The sequence below is a fragment of the Colletotrichum karsti genome (assembly GCF_011947395.1).
Source record: "Colletotrichum karsti strain CkLH20 chromosome Unknown Scaffold6, whole genome shotgun sequence".
Classification (NCBI taxonomy): Eukaryota; Fungi; Ascomycota; class Sordariomycetes; order Glomerellales; family Glomerellaceae; genus Colletotrichum; species Colletotrichum karsti.
In genome coordinates this window covers 1,005,239-1,025,388 of record NW_024065906.1, presented here as the reverse complement: position 1 = coordinate 1,025,388, position 20,150 = coordinate 1,005,239, and the positions used below count along the sequence as shown (strand labels likewise).

The 20,150-nt window shown below is 55.6% G+C and overlaps 5 protein-coding genes across 5 annotated transcripts; 1 reads left to right on the top strand and 4 right to left on the bottom strand.

The window, feature by feature from the left end:
- Positions 1-226: 226 nt before the first annotated feature.
- Positions 227-1,609, bottom strand: CkaCkLH20_02738 (uncharacterized protein; the record flags this gene model as incomplete). Its single annotated transcript, XM_038885457.1, has 3 exons — positions 227-598; positions 713-1,515; positions 1,570-1,609. The coding sequence occupies 3 exons, from the start codon at positions 1,607-1,609 to the stop codon at positions 227-229; spliced, it is 1,215 nt and encodes a 404-aa protein (XP_038749388.1).
- Positions 1,610-7,993: 6,384 nt separating this feature from the next.
- CkaCkLH20_02737 (serine threonine-protein kinase psk1) lies at positions 7,994-9,595 on the bottom strand (the record flags this gene model as incomplete). The annotated part of the gene is made up of 1 exon (XM_038885456.1): positions 7,994-9,595. The coding sequence occupies one exon, from the start codon at positions 9,593-9,595 to the stop codon at positions 7,994-7,996; it is 1,602 nt and encodes a 533-aa protein (XP_038749387.1).
- Positions 9,596-11,623: 2,028 nt separating this feature from the next.
- On the bottom strand, positions 11,624-13,527 carry CkaCkLH20_02736 (MFS multidrug transporter; the record flags this gene model as incomplete). The annotated part of the gene is made up of 5 exons (XM_038885455.1): positions 11,624-12,071; positions 12,125-12,904; positions 12,954-13,027; positions 13,224-13,245; positions 13,304-13,527. The coding sequence occupies 5 exons, from the start codon at positions 13,525-13,527 to the stop codon at positions 11,624-11,626; spliced, it is 1,548 nt and encodes a 515-aa protein (XP_038749386.1).
- Positions 13,528-14,444: 917 nt separating this feature from the next.
- Positions 14,445-15,628, top strand: CkaCkLH20_02735 (beta-eliminating lyase; the record flags this gene model as incomplete). The annotated part of the gene is made up of 2 exons (XM_038885454.1): positions 14,445-14,517; positions 14,568-15,628. 2 exons carry the CDS (start codon positions 14,445-14,447, stop codon positions 15,626-15,628), a joined length of 1,134 nt encoding a protein of 377 aa, XP_038749385.1.
- A 178-nt stretch (positions 15,629-15,806) lies between these two features.
- CkaCkLH20_02734 (histidyl-trna synthetase) lies at positions 15,807-17,837 on the bottom strand (the record flags this gene model as incomplete). Its single annotated transcript, XM_038885453.1, has 6 exons — positions 15,807-16,412; positions 16,466-16,520; positions 16,573-17,265; positions 17,324-17,481; positions 17,593-17,717; positions 17,789-17,837. The coding sequence occupies 6 exons, from the start codon at positions 17,835-17,837 to the stop codon at positions 15,807-15,809; spliced, it is 1,686 nt and encodes a 561-aa protein (XP_038749384.1).
- Positions 17,838-20,150: the final 2,313 nt, after the last annotated feature.

The following is a 20,150-nucleotide window of genomic DNA, read 5'->3' as shown; positions in this document are numbered from 1 at the left end:
GCAATAACGACGAGGCAATAGCACTACATAACGCCAACCAACTCCTTTACACAAGACAGATGCCGCCATCTACCTAGATGCGGTGCCGAATGCCAATAGCCATTATCGGGGAGACACAAGCGTGTCTTGTAGCCAAACACGTGTAAGAGACACATCCATCTCTATACCTCCGGTTCCAAAGTTGCTGTTGCTGTCGCTGTCGGGTTTCCGCTCATCGTCACCCGCTCTATTTCTTTTGACGGTAGGGAATGCGCTGCTGAGACTCTGAAGACTCGTGGCTGTGTTCCTGCTTCATGCGTGGTGTCCTGCGCGTCTCGCCCCAGACGGCAGCTCCGAGCCACATGACGCCCAGAACGGCCGCGACCACGGAGTATGCGATAACGTATCGGGTCGGTGTGCTCGCCAGCTGGAGACCGAGACCGCCGTTGATGATGCCGAGGATCATCAGGGCACGGCCGTACCAGATGTGAACGTGGCTGATGGCACCGCGGGTTTGGAATTTCTTGTAGTAAGCGTGGTGCGCGTATCCGAGGAAAGGCTGGATGGCCAGAAGGGCAACGACGACAGTACCAAGCAGAGTATGGGTTTGCGCGAACAGCTACGGTCACTCGTATCAGCTTACGGTTCTGGTCAAGGGCCGTGGGATGATGGATGGGCGTCCCAGTGATGGGCGGGGACCAGTGCCCAGTTTACAAAAGAAAAAGCAACTCACATAACCGTTGTCGCGGGCGTAGGCGTAGCCAGTGCCGAAGCCTACCCACATCAGAGCAAACGCAACGGACTGCCAGAGAGCGTGGGCCATCCACTTGCCAACCAGGGGCATGAGGATGGCTCCGAGAGGGTACAAGGCAATAAAGACGATCGACATTATAACGCCGTGGGCGAGAAGAATGGCAGACTTGCCGCCACCACCGTTAAATACAACGCCACTGCCTCCGCTGGTAGAACCGCCGCCACTGCCATTCCCTCCGGTCGCCGCTCCAGTGAACGGGTTGCTGTCGGTAGAAACAGTCGCCTTGGTCAGGTCGAGGTTGAAGTTGGTATGGTCGTCGTGCTGCTGAATGCTCTGGCTGTTGCTGGCAGAGTTGATGGCGCTTCCGGACTTCCAGGCCGCGATCCAGGAGGTGGTGGCCGAGTTCAGGGACATGGAACCACCGCTCCAGGAAGCGCAGTTGGTGCAGAGAACGTTGGCGACCATCTTGCCATCCACAATGCCAGAGCCACCGAGGAGGGAAAGGTTGGCGCCGTTCTGGGAGACGGTCGGCATGTTGTGGCCGCGGGCGGTACGGGGGCTGATGGTCACGTTGCCGGCGCCGTCGGTGTACATGATGAACATGTTGGAGTTGGACATGCTGGAGCCGGTACCGAGGGCAACCCATTGGTAGCTAGTCGGGGCGGACATCTGGAAGTAGAGGTTGCCGGAGCCAGAGCTAGCCGACGCCTGCGGAACGGCGACGCGGAAGCAAACATCGTTGGGGCAGGCCTGGACAGGCTCAGCGGAGCCAGTCGCCGCATCTGGTGATGTTAGTCAAGATGTCCTGGAGAGCTCAGTATTGCGCTGGGACGTACAGAGAGCCGCCGCCAAGGCTGATGCTGTGAAGGCCTTCATGGTGACCGGTGACTTCCTCGGCAATGTGGTTTAGAGTAGAGCTGCGCTGGTGTATGTTAGCGGTGAAGAACGAAGCACGACCGCCGTCTCCAGGCAAAAACGGCGAGGCGTCGTGGGTGGTTAAGCAAATCGGATGTTGGGGTGATGTCGGGGTATAGCGTACGTCTTTGTATGTTTGTATGTAAGGAGGCTCCGGGTCTGTCGTTTGGGTTGTACGGCAGCTTGATGCAATTCGGGACGAGATGGGGGGTGGGAGCTCCGGGTTCTTATGAAGAAATGTCGGGTGCGCGACGGCAGCTCAGCGCCGTGGCACATTAGCGAAGATAGGATGTGTGGTGCGGTACTAGGTTCAAAGCGTCGGATCGTTGGAAGAGGGATGTAGCGGAGTAATTCGCGGTAAGGTGGCTTTGCCCTTTGGGTCGTTGTCTTGGTATTCTGCCAACCGTTTTGCTGTGATTTGCGTTTGTTGGATGGGCACTTGCTTCTTGCTTCCCTCCACATCGTCACCCCCGAGAGGAATTCTTGGCGTGGGAGACTGGGTAACGTCTCGTCTCCCATACACTAGCACAAAGTCATCTCGTTTTCTCTGGCTTCTCGTGTCGATTCCGGGACTCGGGCCCTGGTCCCTGAATGAACTTGGCTCATGCCCATCCTGCTCTTTTCTCTACCCACCATACCATTCGCCGCCTCATACAGTACAACATCTTGGCTTGGGGGAGTGCGGACAGCGGGCCAACTCTCTTCTTCTGTCTCTCTGACACTTCAGCCACGCAGGGGACGATCCCTGGCGCACCTGTAACCAGCGCATGAGATACTTGGGCTTGTGGCAGGCTCTATCGGATTGCTGAGTAGTGTAAGTCGGAAGCTAGTGCCCGCAGCCATCTGTGTGATTAGTTTCCACAACGTACCTTGGTCGAAGTGGTCGTAGAAAGACAGCTCCCATACGTAGGCCGGCATACCTAAGCTACCTTAGGTAGACACAGCCACCCGGCGCAGAAGTTGTCATAGGCTCAGATGCCACGGTGATCTGCTAATATTGCATAACAGGGTTGCAATGTAAGGTCGAAAAAAACAGAGATGGGGAGATAGGGACCCGCGTCGACGGACCCGGTCGGTACAACACGTTCCCCCGGGCCAGCGAAGGCTAAAAAATGGGCGGGGAGACTAATCAGGCACCTGGTGCCCCTGGTCGTCATTTTGGCTCCTTGCAGAGTGTCTTGGATCTGGTCTGCTACCCTCTTCTAGCGTGTCAGACGGAATCGGGTGAAATGTGATTGGGTGACAAGCTGCCCAAGCCCCCGGGTGCTAGAGGAAACAGGACCCCCGGCCTGGTCGAGGTCCAGCCCGCGCTCTGGGATTGGGCTACGGGCTTGGCTGGGCCTGGCTGCGGCATCATTTATTGCTGTTGAACGATGATATCTCTCAGCATCGCGAACTGTCGAAGAGACTGGAGATATGAGATGCATGATTCCTGTTCGTCTGCCCACGTCGGGAGGCAGAAACGCACATGAGACTGAAGAGATGCCGTTTCGAGAAGGAGGAATGGAGTGTAAGAGCACAGGCTGGGACCATCCTGGGAAAGTACGGCAAAGTTCTACGCAGATGGGACTAGTCAGTTAGCATCGTGTTTCTACAGTATAGCATATTGCCGTTGCCTGCTTTTTCTCGGCTATGGGCAATGACTGATTCCCAAGTGGCCTGAACTCTATTAACGAGATGAAGACACAACAGAAGAGTAATACTGAAGTACCTTACAGCAGTCACCGTGGTGAGGTGTGGAACCCAAGTTCAACGAGAGAAACTGGAAACGAAACGGCGAGTTGATGGACATCGATACCCTGCATATGCGCGTACGTGGTTTGCTGAACACCGATGCTATGTGACGCTCGTGCGAGAAATGCCAATGCCAGTGCCAAAAGTCAAGGCGAACAGGCCAATGAACTGGCGGGCTGGGCATTGCAACTCAGCCTCCCGGATGTAAAAAGGAACCGTTGCGGGCGGTCTGGGGGTCTCTGCTGCCGTAAGCCTTGGTCAGAAACATTCTGGATCTGTTTTGGCAGATGTCGGATAGGCCTGTAATTAGTGCAAGTCGATGAGAAGATGCGTACGCAAGCATTCCACAAGAAATGCTTGGCTTGGAGTTTGAAAGAGTGAGATTGACCAACGACGGTAAGCCAAACTTGTGCCTGTGGAACGGAGTACCGATCAGCTATGATTAGCGCATTTTGGCAACCTCCGGGCCACTAAGGATAATTGGAACACTGGAGGCAATTGCCGTTACCGAGCAAGTGCTTCACACACTCACACACTCACTCGGGTCTCTCTCTCTATTGGATGAGGTACACCTACCTGTGCCTTACCTCACTTGCTCGGTGCACCACCACGAACAACGCACCAAGCAGGAGCTGGAGGAAGAGCGCATGAGGCACAGGTCTCACGGGCAAGCACCTGCATACACAGCTGTGATGTACACGGACGCTGCTGCCCACATGCCGAACGGGATGCCAACATGCGGTTCGTAGGGCCGTCGTCGTTGTTTCCTTACTTATCCGTACCTAGGTACTCGATTAAGGTAGGTACGAATACATTCAAGGCAAGCGGAAAGGATATTACAGAGCCTAACACTAAATCCCGGCGATTCAGATTCAGAAACACCCGCTCAATAGAGCTTCAAGCATCTCATCCACTTACACAAACAGACGCCCATGCTGAACGCCCTCAGGTATCACTGAGAATGGAATGCAACATTAATTACTCGCTTTGAAGCAGTGCAATTTTCTCTAAAGGCACTGCCAAGTGCACTTCATACTGTTATCCTGCCCCTGCTGGCAACGGTGACGAGGCATGTTGTCGCCAAGGAGGGCTTATCTTACGGCAGCCGCAGGCTTCGGCATTGCTTCAGCCCCTGCTACACTGCTGCATCTCAGCCCAAAATTCACCGCTTACTATCATCAACCGTATTGGCTGAGGGTATCGTCGCCAAAGTCAATTCTATTTTCATTCCGAGAGGCCTCATTCACGACCCCTGTCAGACTGGAGTGGAGGGGACCAAGGGCTCTCACTCTCAACAGGGCATCACTATCGCCGGTCAACGCTTCGACCGCTCACCGAGGAATGCAACCATCTCAACACCAAACCCACGTGTGATTTCTTGGACACTACAGAGAACATCCGACCTTCTCGACGAGTACGTGCACACCCCATCCGGCCAATATTGCAGATGCCGTCGATCAACCGTCCAACAACGAGCGACCCGTCCACCCGTGCCGATTTGTCGAACCCGCCGACTAACAGAGCACCAGCGGGACAAGCGCGGATCAGCACCAACGCAGGCCGCGCAATGCTTCTCGCCCTCCAGCCTTCCCATTCCTCATTCTAGACCCCGTTCCATCTCAAGCAAGGATGCTCAGAGATAGCAAGCTCATTACCCAAATCGGAAGCACTCGACCTGATCCCGGCTACCCGCGCGCTTTTGACGCCATGTCAAAAACATGAAACCCTCTTACTGCATGTCGCATGGAACTGGCGCACGAGGACGCAGCTTTCTGTCTATTCGTCTGACGTTGCGCAGTCACTTGCCGGTTCCCCTTCGTTCTTGGCCAATGTCATGACGCATATTGATCCGAATTATGCGTCACTCAGCGGGATAACTGACTGTGTTTCCTCATCGCACAATCACGGCACGGCCCAAGACTCGCACAGTCGGGTAACACGGAATCATCACAAATCGACAGAGGATAGAATGGAGGGAAGAATGGCATAGCTTCATCTCGCAGATCTAGGGACAATCGCCGGCTGGCTTTCGTGTCAAAGCTGCAAGCCCAAGCTCTGCCGAAGGGCCGCACAAGTTCAGGATCACCAAGCATCACCCGGCAAGGCGCAAACGACACTAAAACGCTGTACTAGTAGCAACAGCCTCCAGTACATACTACGTACTGAGCTTCACCGACGCCAAAGTATGAAAGCAGCATCGATATTGCGTCACGGTATGTGGCTCAGGGTTGTTCCCCACGTTCACTTCATGGCGCCAAGCATTCCCTCCAACGACTGCATGCCAGCGTCAAATGTCCCACGCCCCATCCCGGCCCTAAGGCAACAGAGGACTCCAATGTTGGATCGTAAACGACAGGTTCTGGAAAGCTGGCTGCGCATCACCTCCAACGGGCCATGCATCTCGATACCCTACCAAGCCAGCGACACTGCTGCCCGTCGCCGCAACTTTCCTCCTAGAAACCATCCCAAGCTTCTAAACTCAAAATTTGCTACTACTTCGGGACAGCTGATGCTCGTAGTACGTCAGATGATGCTGGGCAACAGTCTATTCCAGACACTGAAAGTCGCCAATCGAGGCAATCCGTCACGATTGGCAAAAGTTACCGAGAATCGTCCACCAGCCGAGACGTCGTCCTGTCACCGCGCCGTCAACCAAAACTCTGATTTGGTCCCGACGATCCATTATGCCTAGTCGGCCATCAACCCTTCGCTTCGAATCTCGATGTCTCAATCCGTCCACGGCGGCCGGAGTGGGGCCGTGTGCGGGGTCCTCGCCGGGAGATTGCATGTGCCCGGGGATACTGAGTCGTTTAGCGAGTCGGGCGAATAGCTCCATTGCAACGCTAGATTCTGGGCAAAGGCGCAACAGTCGTTCCGCCCCGAACATGAGTTACCCCGGGCGCGGGTCCACTTCCAACCGCCGCCGTTGTTGATGTTCAACTAGTCTCTGCCCAAGTCACAGTCGGGGGAGGCTGAGCATTCTGACACTTGACGTTTAAGCTTCAACTCGACGCCAACAAAGGCCCTCAGGAAGTGGGACTTCGTCAATCCTGAACCCTGGGCCGGAAACCGGGTTGTGAGGACACAGGCACGCAGGGCGCCGCCAAATAGGCGCGCCCGGGGTCCGCAATTCCCGTCGCTCCGCAAATTCTTGTCCCAACTCCATGTTGTTTTCATATTAGGGAAACGCACCGCCACAGGGAGAGTTCAACGCCGATCACGAGTACTACTACTTGGCACTTTGTCGACTACGTCTATCGCTGTCAGGATGGTAATTACAACTCGAATCGTTGGTCAGCCGGATCCAAAAAGCCCTTCTTCAGGCCTGGGGTCAATGACCACACCCTAACTACCCTGAGCTGAGCACCGTCTGGCGAGTACGACGTCCAAAAGAAGATGACGCCAAGGTCACGTAATCTTCTAGACTTTCTCCCATCGGCAATAAGCGGGATGCGGAGTATAGAAAAAACGACATTTACCGGGCCGTCTCTGACTCGAGGCACGTCGCCTCGCAAGGCTGGAGAGATTACGATCAACTCGAGTCTGCAGGGCGGCGGTTCTGCACCGCGAAATTCCTTCCCTCCCGTCCGAAGTTGGCAGCACACACCGCGCAATGGGGCCGTATCCCACCAAAAAGGGGCATGATCTGGCATCGTCTGCTTCCGGGCATCAAGCGCGCAAGGCATGAAGGGTTTTGGTTTTTTCAACCTAACATCCAACAACGCAGGAAAGAGGTGAGGAAAAGTCTGAAAATCCTTCGTCATGCACGCGGACGGACAAAATCCCCGGCCAAAAACGTGCTCGACCTTCGCCGGTCAGCAATCCGAACTTAGCAGGAACACAAAGCACCCGAGCGACCCGGAGCACCGAAAGATCCTTCCATGAGGACGGAATTTGTGCTTTTCTGCAAAAGTCGGGTGAGCTCCTTCAGGATCCCGTCGTACCTGCCTCTCTCCCGCATGAACCGCTCCGGAGAGGATGGTATCACGTCAGGCCTCGTGGGATAATTCTAACGTGTTTAATGGTGCTTGAAGGAGTACTGACGCTGCAGCCATTTTCGTTGGATGCACAGAGTTGCGCAGTCCACCCAGGGATAACCTCACTCGGCAGATCGGCTCATCCTGTGCGGACTCGACTTCAGATGTAGACAGACAGTCCTCCTGGGATAAGGGTTCTGGAACTCACGGATCGCGACTGCGAAAGCCAAGAACAGCCAGCACAAACAACGGACGAATCCAAACCTTGCGCATGAAAGGTCTCCTTTCGCCAAGAAGGGAACTCAAAAACTCGTATATTCCATGACGATGCGTAACCGAAAGAATAAACAGAACAGGATATTAGCCAAGCAACAGTCTAATCGTTGCTGAGGAAAGAAGACATCGATTCTCGATGCCCGGGCCCCGTCTCTGTACAGCCGAATCGAACGGCAGACGAACTCGGGCCTCGTGACCAAACCAAACTGTTCGCTTCAATAACTCCTTGACGACTGGCCGAACGTCTCGTCAGTCTCAGTCATGTTCCTAACTTTTCCCATCCTAATCACTGCGCGCAATATGTTCTTTCGCACCATTTGCTCCAGCGCCGTACGCTCCATGTCTGCATGTCTATCGTCTAGACCTCTGTGGTGAATCTAAATGCGTGACTCTCAAGCAAGCTGCTCGAAGCGACAAAGCTGAAGCCGCCGAAGGGGTCGTCCTCCTTGCCTGACAGAGAACTCCAGTGGTCCTTGGCCGTCACCACAGGGCTCAGGGACAAGTCGGTGAACTCAGGCGCAAAGTTCTCGGCCAGCTCGGGGTCGGTGATGAACGGCTGGATGGGGGGCTCGACCTCCCTGGCAGCCAGCTTCTTCCAGTCGATCTTGCGGAAGAAGCGATGCCCCTTCATGGTCTGCAGATCCTTGGGCATGTTGGCCCCGAGACGCTTCTTGGGGTCCTTCTTGAGAAGGCGCGTCAACAGGTCCTTCGAGTCAGGACTGAGGAAGTACGGCATGACGAGCTTCTGCTTGACAATGTTCTGCTGGATCTTAGCGTGGTTGCCGCCACGGAAGGGCGGGTTGCCCGTCATCAGATCGAATCCAAGCGCGCCAAACGACCACCAGTCGACAGCCTTTCCATACTTCTGGCCCTGAATGACCTCAGGAGCCATGTATTCAACAGTACCCAGCATCGAGTTGCAGTGGTCCTCGGAAGTGTCGACCGCGACCTTGGACAGCCCGAAGTCGGTGAGCAGCAGATGACCCTCGGCATCCAACAGGCAGTTCTCCGGCTTCAAGTCGCGGTAGACAACACCCAAAGTGCTGTGCAAGTGGGAAATGGCGAGCAGCATCTCGGCCATGTAGAAGGCTGCGACGGGCTCGGCGAACATCTTCTCGGTGTTAAGATGGGTAAAGAGTTCACCGCCCTGTCCGTACTCGAGGATCAAGTAGAGCTTCTCATGGTCCTGGAAGGCGTAGTAGAGCTTGACGACAAAGGGGTGTCTGTTGACCGACTCGAGGATCTGGCGCTCCGTCTTGGTCTGCTCGATGAGCTTCTTGTGGACGGTCAGGGAAGCCTTCTTGAACTGCTTCTGGGCGAAGAGTCGGCCGGTGGAGTTCTGCTTGACCAACAGCACGGTGCCGTAGGTTCCCTTGCCCAAGCAGCGCAGCGACTCAAAGTCGTTGGCCGACATCTTGCGCTGAGGAGAGTTGCCCCCGACAGGGATGATGTTTCCACCGGTTCGCTCACGAACGCTCTCGTCGACGTAGTCGTGGGTGAGGTTGATCTCGTAGCTCGTCGACCCGGCCTCGGAGCGTTCGCTACCTGCCTCACTCGGGGTGCCGTCGTGGCTGGTGGTGCGGCTCATGGCGGCGCTGCGGATGCCCAGCCCGCTCGAGATGCCGGTCTCGCCAGAGCCGTTGCGGCTGGTCATGACGGTGCTCATGGTGCTCGTGCGGGACGAGGTGTCGAGGCTGAGAGGCTCCATCTGCAGGCGGAGCTTCGCGATGCCGGAGACGGCAGGCGAAGAGGCTCCGCGCATGACGGGGCTGCAGTTGGCGCTCACGACGTCGTCGATGCGGGCGGGGCGACCGGCTCGCTTCGTCGACTTGACGGAGAGGGGCGGGGTCGGGGTCGGGGTGGGAGCAGCGCCATGGTCGGAGTCCTCGTCGCCGGAGGTGACGGGGGTGTTTTGGAAGCCGCGCACCGTGTTCAGTGCGGGCGCCGCCTTGGCAATCATGGCTCTGGTGGGTTTGTGAGGGTTTTATGGAGGTCGCTCCTTGTAGTAGTGAATTGTGCCCGTAAACGAGGGGCGCGCGTGGGCTTTCCGCTCGCGCCCGAAAGTTGCGATGTGCTTCACTTTCGTAGGTTGTTTAAATAGGGAGCACAAGCAGGGTGCCTCGTCGTCGCTCAGGGTCAGCGCGCGGCTCGGACTCGTAGTTTCGCTCTCGTTTCTTGTGGCTCGGGTGGCGCATCTGGTGCTTGAAGAATGAGCAGGAGTTGTCGTAGGCTTCTTTTTTACTATGCATTGGGTGTCGGTCGGTTTGATCGGTAAGGTGAATAATGGGGGTGTTGTTGTCTTCACCAAAATGGTGGTGTTGTTCAGAGGAAAAGGGAAAGGAGGAAAGTTGGAAACAGGGCCAGGCGGGATAAATTCAAGAAAATTCAGCCCGCGCCTGCCCGCCCTGCCCGCCCACTTACCCTTGCGCTTCTTTCCTTATGGGGGCCCGGGGAACAGGCCACCACCGCAGACAAAGTACCTTGGACGAGCGGGAACCAACCAACCAGCGCGGCAGACCATGTCAGCCGGCGACTCCTTCCTTCACATGAGAGTGGGCGCACACTGCCTTCCACTTCAAGTTGGGTGGGCGGAAGCCAAAAATTTGGGCATTACGGATACCCGCGCTGGGTCTCATTTTCCGGATCGTCTGATTGGGCAGGCGCAGGGGCTGTTGCACTCGCCTTGCACCTCAGCCCGACATTTCTGGGTTTTCAGAACTGCATAATTCACTGAGATGAGTCCCTCGCTGCCTTGCCTTATTACAGAACTAAAACTTCAAGGTAGAAGAACGATGCTTTCTATTTCCACTTGTCTTCGGACCTCAGGTACCTACCTACCTGCCTTCCCTTTCCGTGTCGCAGCCCGGGTAGCAGCGGGGATCGGCGTGTGACCCTGTCATTACCGAAAGCGGTTTGCGGCGTCACGGAGCAGGAAAGTCCCATTCTGTGAATTGCTGCATAATGTTACAGCAAGTCCCACCAGCGCCGTGGTCTCTTTCCCGGCGAGTGCTCTGATCTCAAAAAAAGACACCGAGGTTGCTCAAATTTCGACGGAGGAGGGAGGCTGGCAAAGGATCCTTCGTGGATTCTTTTCGCCTTGCCCCCAAGTTTAAGGGGCAGGACAATAGACAGGATGACGTCCCACGGATTTTCGCCGGCATTTGTGGGGTGCCCCGTGCCTGGGTGGTCTGACTACGCTTATTTCGCCTGTTGTCTAACAGGTATTTGTACACAATGGCGCAGGGCGGCCGCTAATTGATTCTCCTCTAAATCTGCTATTTTTATGCCTCTCTCCCTGCCCGATTCCGCGGTGAGAAGATGCCCTTTATCCTTCGCTTAGGCGAACGAGGGAAAACATCAGTCAATAACAAGGCACTCGATCGGAATGCTGGCAGGAACGCAACGCTGCCGGAACAAAGAGAAACTCATCAGACGAGACGTCGGCGCCGAGAAAGAAATGATTCTGAGGCATGTCTCGGCCAGAACGACGCCGCCAGAAACACGGAATGCGGAATGCAGAATGCAGAATGCGACGCTGAACCCAAGACGGTGCCTTACGTCGGGCTGGGCTAAAAGAAGGTCCGGACTGCGGCCAATGCGTGCCTCAAATGGCAGTCGATATGATATGGCTGAGACATTCGTTCCGATTCAGCACTGAGTATGTTATTTCATTTTTTCTACTCGCATCTACAGCTCCTACACCGATGCAACTACCCGTAAGTTTGGGTTGTTGTCGCCAAACAAACACATGTTCGTCGCAGCAGCCCGCGAGCACGCAAACTTCTCCACTGGTTCCCACTGAATAAGGTGCTGTGATTTCCCGCTTGCCCCAACCCTGTTGAAACCTGGACGACGAACCGCTCTCGCAACCTAACGTCACGCACGGGTGATTAAATAAGCCAGCAAACTACAACTCACGATCTGTCACGCCAAACACACCGCCAATGTTTTCTGTTAATCCTGACCACCGGCGTCAGGCCCGCCCACCTCAGTTCGCCTCCACATTCGTCCTGTAATGGGTCTCAAGACTGAACCTCGCAAACGGGCTCCTCTGCCTCAAGCGCTTGCTGTACCGGAAGAAGATCCACGGTGTCACGCAGAACGCCCCAGCCAGCCCCGCGAGGATCGTGCCCGCCACGTTGGCGTTCAGCCCGGCGTACATCTCGTGGGCCACGAGCGGCATCAACCCCGACGCGACGGCCCGCACCAGGGCCAGCCCCGAGAAGGCCGACGCCGAGTACAGCAGGTACGAGTCCGCGAGGTATCCGCTCAGCGTGTGGCTCGTCTCGTTGGCCGCGAACCCCACGAGGACGAGCGAGGCCGTTGGTATCATCCAGTGCACGCCTCCCACCAGCGGCGGGATGGTCCACGCGAACCATGCCAGACCGATGGCCTGCGCGGGTGCCGCGAAGGCGAAGCCCATGATCTTGTCCTCGCTTCAGGATGCCGTCAGCGTGTGTCCAACGCAGGGAAAGGGGTAACTTCTCACGGCTGAACGGGGATCTGCTTCCGTTGGCAGTCCCGGACGACCTTCATGTCCCAGAGACGAGGTAAGAAAGTAAACAGTACTCCAACAGCAATGGCGAGGAACGGCAGCGAAGCCTGCGTCTTGGTGAATCCAAGCGAGAGGTAGACTATCGTGAGAGACTCGGTGAACAGGTATATCATGCCCCAGGACGAGGCAGAGATGAGCGCGACCATGATCACCAGGGGCTCCGTGACGAGGATTTTCCCAGGCCTGACCACGCTAATCCGGACCAGGGCCCTCCAGTCAGGGGCCTCGTCGGGATTGTGCCAGCTCAGATCATGAATCACCGTCTCCTTCCCGATGCGCCGAATAGTCCGCCCGAGCAGGAGGCTAGGTCTGCTCTCCTTGACACCGAAGAGGGCGACAAACAACACCCCGGTGGTGACGGCCGCGCTGTTGAACACCCAACGCCAGCCGACCGCCTCCGAGATGTAGGCCGCGTACACGGGTCCGATGCACAAGCCGATGACAGCCCCCGCGTTCCAGAGGACGATGACCCAGACCCGGCGCTTGGTGTTGAACATGTCTTCCACGCTGCCTGCTATGACCACTGACGGCACGGCAGACGCCAGGCCTGCGACGAAGCGGCCGACGTAGACCGCGGTTGGGGAATGCGATACGCCCGTCAGGAGGCTGAACAGACAGAAGGCCGCGCAGGATACCAGGTAGGGGAGACGACGACCGTAGAGCTCCGAGAAGGGTGGGATGATGAAGCCCGCGACAGCTTGTCCAAGTTGGTACCTTGATATGCGTCAGTGTTTGTGTAAGCTGGTATATGGCTTGAGCTCACATTAGAGTAAAACCAACGAGAGACGTCTGTCGACTAAGCCCATATTCTGGCCCGGCTTCTGTTGCAGCCACTGCCTGAGTAAGAAGGTCAGCATCACTTCGTTCGATCAGAAATTTGGGTATCAAAATGCTCTCAATACGACATCTCCCGGTGACAATTATGATGTATTTTGCCTGAGAACAAGCCGCTACACCTCTCGTGTCCTGCCGATTTGCGGGCCGCTTCGGCGGATATGAGAGCGAACATCAATTTCTACCTAGGGCTACTCACTCCCGTTGTGCTTATGACAGTGCTAATCGGTGTCAGCCCACATCTAGCAGTGGCACCGAATCGTGAGAGATTGATCTTACGTGTAAAACTCGAAAAAGATGATAATGACGGTATCGAACGTCTTCCTCGCCGTGGACCAGTTCCGAGGGTGCTTCTTGCAGCTGCGTTGCCAGTTGATGAGGCCGTCGGGTTGTCGTTCCACGCCATAACGGGCGAGAATGGTTGCTTCATCCGTTTCCTGGACCACATAAGCATCCTTCTCAGCGACCAGCTCATCTGAGCTGTATGTCTTGATGGTAGTCATTTTGAATGAGCGGCAATGAGCCTGGGATGGCCGCTCTTGCAAGGAAAACTACGGATGATAATGATGAGTGACCACTATGTAAAGAGATGGAGTAGAGAAAGGCTCTACACCATCCTAGACCAACAGGCCAGACGACTTATAAAGGCATATCTTTCACCGCCTGTCACCAATATTACAGCTTCAACGAACACACTTTACCCCAGATAGGCATCTCGCTCGCAGGACCAAGAACAAACGCCTTCAGCTCGCTTAGAACCCCGACTCCCAAGATCCGAACAGATCTCGCAAAAGCAATGTCATTGTGACAACCCTCACCTCACGATTCCCAAGGGCTCGTTTTTCTTTTCCGCTTCGGAGGGCATCCTCTTCAAAAAAGGATGACATGCTGCAGGTGAGACCTTTGACGGTTACATCTGCCATAAGCGCTTGGGGTGATGCCGCCAGTGCAGACGTCCAATCGGGGCCTCTCCCCTGACCTGCTGTCACGGTGTGCGATGGGCAGGGCTGGGTTCGAGTCCGAGCTGGTGAACCACGGCGAGTACCCTCAAGCGAGTTGGTTTGCAGTCAGGCTTGACCCTTTTTGAGAGGTCGCCGTCTGCCTGGAGGATTATTCAGCTCGTATGCTTAGGAACTTGACGGGTCAAATGTGTGTTGCCGTTGTCGGGAGTCCGCCTGGAGGATCTGATGGCGGTGGCGTGGTGAGGATATCGAGTGAACGTGACAACCTTTTCGATGAGTTCAGCTACCAGTCTTAACCCTCCGAGGAAGTCGGAAGATCTGAGTTCAATGCATTTATTTAAACCAAGTCTCAACTTGAGACGAAACCTTCTGCAGGTGTGTACTTGATCGACAGCGGCTGTCTTACTCGAACAAAGTAGCACGGATCGTCAGGCGAAGTCTTGCCAGAACGAGCAGCAATGCCAGGAATTGAGGACTGTCCTGTTCTTTGGGGTTCGCCCCGGCAGACCGGCGCAGCATTTGATTTCAGGAGTAAGTCCCCCGACAACGCGCAGACTCGTGGCCTCTCACACCCCGCGCAGGCGATGTGATCACGACTCCTTCCAAAGGCATGCTCCAAGCCATCGCCCAGACGACGCTGCACGACGATGTCTTTGGCGAAGACTCCACGACGAGAAATTTCGAGCTCGAAATGGCCAAGATCTGCGCCCACGAGGACGCTGCCTTCGTCCTCTCGGGGACCATGGCGAACCAGCTCGCCCTCCGCTCGCTGCTCCACCAGCCGCCGCACGCCGTCCTCGTCGACGCCAGCGCCCACATCATCCACTGGGAGGCGGGCGGCGTCGCGCACCTGTCGGGCGCCATGGTCCAGGGCATCCGGCCCGCGAACGGCCTCTACCTCACCCTCGAGGACGTCGAGAAGCACGCGGTCCTGACGGATGACGTGCACAAGTGCCCCACGCGGGTCATCAGCGTAGAGAACACCAGCTCGGGTGTGATCGTCCCGTTGGAGGAGTTGAGGAGAGTGAAGAGTTGGGCTTTGGCGCGCGGTGTGGCTGTTCACATGGACGGGGCGCGGTTGTGGGAGGCGGTCTCGGCTGGGGCGGGCAGCCTGGAGGAATTTGGCAAGTGTTGCGATGTACTGACGTTGGACTTCAGCAAGAACTTGGGCGCCCCCATGGGTGCTATGGTTCTCGGGCCCTCTGAGCTGATCCGACGACTGCGACGTATCCGAAAGAGTATGGGTGGTGGGATGAGGCAAGCTGGCGTTCTCGCGGCTGCGGCGCGACAGGCCGTCGTTGAGAACTTTGGACTTGCTACTAGGGACTCTAAAGGAGTCTTGGAGGGCAGTCGTGTTATGGCAAGAAGGGTTGGGAGAATGTGGACGGTGAGAGGAGGAAGGCTGCTGAAGCCCGTCGAGACGAACATGGTCTGGCTAGACCTCAAAGGATGCGGCGTAGGAGCCGGTGAGTGGAACGAATTGGGCAGGCAGCATGGAATTAGACTTGACGGGAAGAGGATTGTGCTGCACTATCAGATTGACGAGGCCGCTGTTGATCACCTGGGCGATGTGATGGACTCTGTGTTTGGTGTAGTTAGCAAGGAAGGAGTTGAGCTCGCGGCTCCGAAGGCTCGGCTTTGAGCAGGCAGAATCCAGATACTTCCTTCCTCTGCAAACAAGATCCCACTAGTCGATCAGGACGCCCGACTTTTCCAACCACAAACTGCATGTTAGAAGCCATGGCTCGGCTGACGCGTCGGCTGGGTGGAGAAGATTTCTATGTTTTGTTTTACTTGCTAAATCGCTGATGATGTATCGTCTATGCGCTTGACTCGGGCTTGCTTTCCTCTGTCGATTCCGCCGCCGGCTTGGCTTCCTCCGCGGGTGCGGCAGCTGGCGCCTCAGCAGCAGCAGCCGGGGTCTCCGCCGCAGCGCCGACCTCAGACGCCGATGCGCTCTTGACGTCCTCGCCCTTCAGGCCTCCAACGACTCTCAGTCCCTCGGCTCCCCTTGCCAAGTCATCCAACTCGCGCTTCCGTGACAGGCGCTTCTGCACCTGGGGGACGAGTGCTGCCATGTCGACGAGCTCACCGTCCTTTTGAGGGTGGCCCTCGGGCAGACCCAGCTCCTTGATCCTGACAACTCCCTTCTGGACCTCATCGTCTCCGAGAATGATGGCGAACGGTGTCGCGTTGGACTCGGCGGCCTTGAACTGGGGAGGCAGCTTAGGCTTGACCTTGTAGAGGAACTCGGCCTTGATGCCGGCATCCCACAGCTTGGAGCAGACCTCGAGACGTTCCTTGATCAGACCAGCCTTTGAACCCAACGACATGACGAACACGTCAACGGTACTTTGAGGGGCTTCGCTCTCGGCCTGCATTCTAGCCTTGGTGATGCTGAAAATTCTCTCGATTCCGAAAGAGACCTAACGTTATTAGTAACTGAACAATGCATGCTTCTGAGAGAGAGGGTACGTACACCAACGCAAGGAATCTGTGTCTTGCCAGAGAACATGCCGACGAGGTTGTCGTATCTGTGTATCCGTTAGTCACCTTCCAAACGCTGCCGAAAGCTGTGCTGCTTACCGTCCTCCAGCCGCGACACTTCCAACGCCAACGCTCGGGTCATCTGAGCGGTCATCGTCGTCCTTGTCCTTGCTCTTGCTCTTCTTCTTGGACTTCACTGTTGTGTCGTCCGCACCGGGGGTAGCAGCAGGGGCAGATCCTTCCGTAACAACCTCGTAGATGAGGCCAGTGTAGTAGTCGAGGCCACGAGCGAGCGACAGGTCGAAGGAAACTCTGTCGAGCGTGCCAAAGGCCTCGAGGTAGTTGAAAAGGAGCTCCAAGTCGGCCATACCAGCCTTCATGGAGGCATTGGCGGCTAGCTTGTCATCCCGCTGCAGTTTGCGAAGCAGATCCTGCTTGCCCTTCTGAATTACCCACTCGCCGATTCTGTCGGCAACCTCTCCGTCCAGTCCCTTCTCCTCGGTCATCTCCTTGCGCACTTCCTCCCAAGGCAGCTTGTCGAGCTTGTCGACGGCAGAAGATATCGTCCTGATCTTGTCAGCGGGGACGCCGCAGACCTCGAAGATACCGTCGAGGATCTTGCGGTGGTTGAGCTTGATGGTGTAGTTTCCGTTCCAGCCAAGGCCCTCGAAGACCTCGACGATGATGCGGAGGATCTCGGCGTCGGGGAGCATGGAGTCGTAGGTGCCGGCAATATCGAAATCGCACTGGTAGAACTCGCGCATGCGACCCTTGTTCATGGCGGGCTGATCACTGTAGTGGGGGTCAGTTTGCCGTTGATAGTGCGTGGTGTATGCGAGGTGTATCGTACCGACGGTAGACCTTTGAGATGTGGTAGCGCTTGACGCTCTGGATGTCCTTGTTCATGGCGAGCCATCGCGCAAAGGGGACGGTCAAGTCGTATCGCAGAGATGTAATCTCACCACCCTGATCGGCCAGGTCGTAGATGAGCTTCGAGTCTTCGCCGTACTATCAAGGAGATGTTGGTCAGCATCGTGATTCGGCCGGGGTCCCGAAGGAGTGGATCGCGGGGTTGGTGGGATGCCCCTCCATTATCATGGATGGACGCAAACATCGTACCTTGCCTGAGAGAATCTCCTTCAATTCGAAAACCGGGGTATCAAGCTCCATGCCACCGTGCTTCTGGAAAACACTCTTCAATTGCGAGAAGATCTTCTCGCGAATGATCATGTCCTTGCCGAACCCTTGAGTCAAAACAACACATTAGTCCGGGTCGTACGATTCGCGGCGCAAAGGCGACAGGGCATTGACTGACAGTCCTTGGTGCCCTTGGGGGTCTTGAGCTCGAACTTGGTCTTGGCCATGGTGGGCAACTCGTCGTCGGATTGGCGAAAAGGCTTCGACGAAGAAAAGGCGCGACGACAGGGTCTGCTCGTAGGCAAAAGAGGGGTTGAAATTGGGCTTTGAGAAAGAAAAGTCAGTCGGCGGACCGGTCTGGCAGACCTCGAGAAAATTTGCAGCTGGATATTCATTCACCTGGCTTTTCTCGGGCTTTGCGCAAAAGGGGAACCGACTTAAAGGGGAACCGACTTAAAGGAAAAGCGGCCCTAGGATCGTGGTGGTGACTCAATCGCAAGTTCTGGAGGGGCCGAATGACTTGCGACGAGTTTTGGGGGGGTTTGTGAGGTCAAAAACGCTGCAAGGCTGCTATTCGACTGGGATGTGCCCACTTGTGGGTTGTCCAATGGGGTTCTCCTGCGAGTGATACAGATCCCTGCTCATTCGATAAGGCTAGCCGCTGCAATTTTTCGGGTGATAAGGATCTATTATCATCATGACCAAGGATTTCCATACTATCTCTCAGATTAATCTATGCGCAGTAAAATATGTCACTGTTTGGAGACGATATCCCAATTGGCTTCTCTGGGGCAGTTCCTAGGTAGAACCGTCTCAAACCGATTATCCAACGGTTTGTGCTAAAGGTTTAGACTTCAATTCTGCTGATCTGCCTTTGCATGCGTTAGGCTACGGTCCCAGCATCGGATTCATTCCGCCAGTCCCGGGTCTTTGGCGGGATGAGACAAATCTGTGGTCCGATCTGACAAGGAACACCGTGCCGTAAGACGGGGAACCGGATGCACCAGGCGGGGCCGGTATTTCGGCCCCGCAACGGCTCGAACCACTGTGCACGGCCCCATCAACCAACCTTTTTAACACGACGTCATCTTTGCTCCAAGCTCAATTGCTCTCCATCCATGTAGAAGCTGGTTTCCAAGCGGAGTGTTCAGCGCGTCTGTCATATTTCTATGAAAGCTGATTCCTGTGGGCGAATGTTTCCCAACAGCCACTATCGCGGGCCAGAAGCACATGTGGCTGTTTGGGCGTCATGCCGTTCATCCTTCAGTTGAGAAGAACACCCGCTCTTCAACATGATTCATACACGGCTCGGATGACCGAGCACGCCTGGAATCTACGTATCCAATAGCCGAATCCCGTGCCTAGACTTCTTCGTTTAGTCGTTTATTCGTCGATATCGTCGTCTTCGTTATTCCATTACTGCGTCGATGTTAGCGACAACATTCATAGATTGGAGAAAGCTGGGCAAATACGTACGAGCATGCTGAGCTCCAATCCACCATATACTCTCGCCTTGAGAGTCACTTCAACGTCGAGATTCAATCCCAAGTGTACCGCGAAACTACGATTCTCTCGAACCCTCCCCCCAGCATCCTCCGATTTTGGATAGCTACGTCGCAATGGCGGTGTTTTACGCTGCCTCCGCTTGCCTCGGCTGATGTTTTGGCTGATTTTCCTGAAGGGAAGCTCTTTATCAGACTCAGTCTCTGAGCTTGATAGGTCCGTCGGCTCATCCGGTACGTCTGGAACGTCCATATTGGGAGGGGGCGATGGCATTTCGTAATCCATAGAGAGATCAATGCCGGAGTCTCGGTTGCGATCATAATCCTTTGGCACTGCTTCTGCAGCTGCTTGGAGAGTGCTGTTTTCCTCTTCATGCCCTCCCATGTCGATGAAAGAAGTCTGCTCAATAGGCAGGGAGTCGTCAAACGGCATCGGACACCATACAAATCGCGGGTCGGCAAATTGCTCGACGAAGCTGTACATCTCTTTCGGCAGCCACACGACACTATTCCTCGACGTCATCTTCGTTGTGTTTAGCGAATGTGTGTAAGCGAATGTAAGTGAATTTAGAAAAGAAATTAGTTGATTCTAGGAAAGCGAAAGACTCGAAAACATGACAACAATGATGTTGGAAAAGCCAGCGAGCGGTAGAAAGGTCCTCCATCAAGGACGAAGCCCTCCGGGCTCGAGGAGGTCATCTCCATTTTATCGAACCTGCAGAACATCGAAAAGTCTTGGCGCAAAGCAGGATTGAGGCTCACTCCGGGCATGTTCAATGAAATCATGTATGGGGTCGGGTTGCACTGGCGACTGGTTGGCTCCGCGACTCCGTGTTATGAGCAGGACTTGGCCAGGCCCTGACCGAGATCTGCAGGCCGATCGTTGTGGGGCCCACGGGCCTGAAGCCGGATTTGGGTCCCCCCTCCTGAGTGAGGATTACGGAGTTGCAGCCTGCACGCCACCGACGTACCACTGTTTTCTTGGTCTTGGTTTATTTTGTGGCCCATCGCAATTGGCTGCCCAAAGGGCTTTGAATG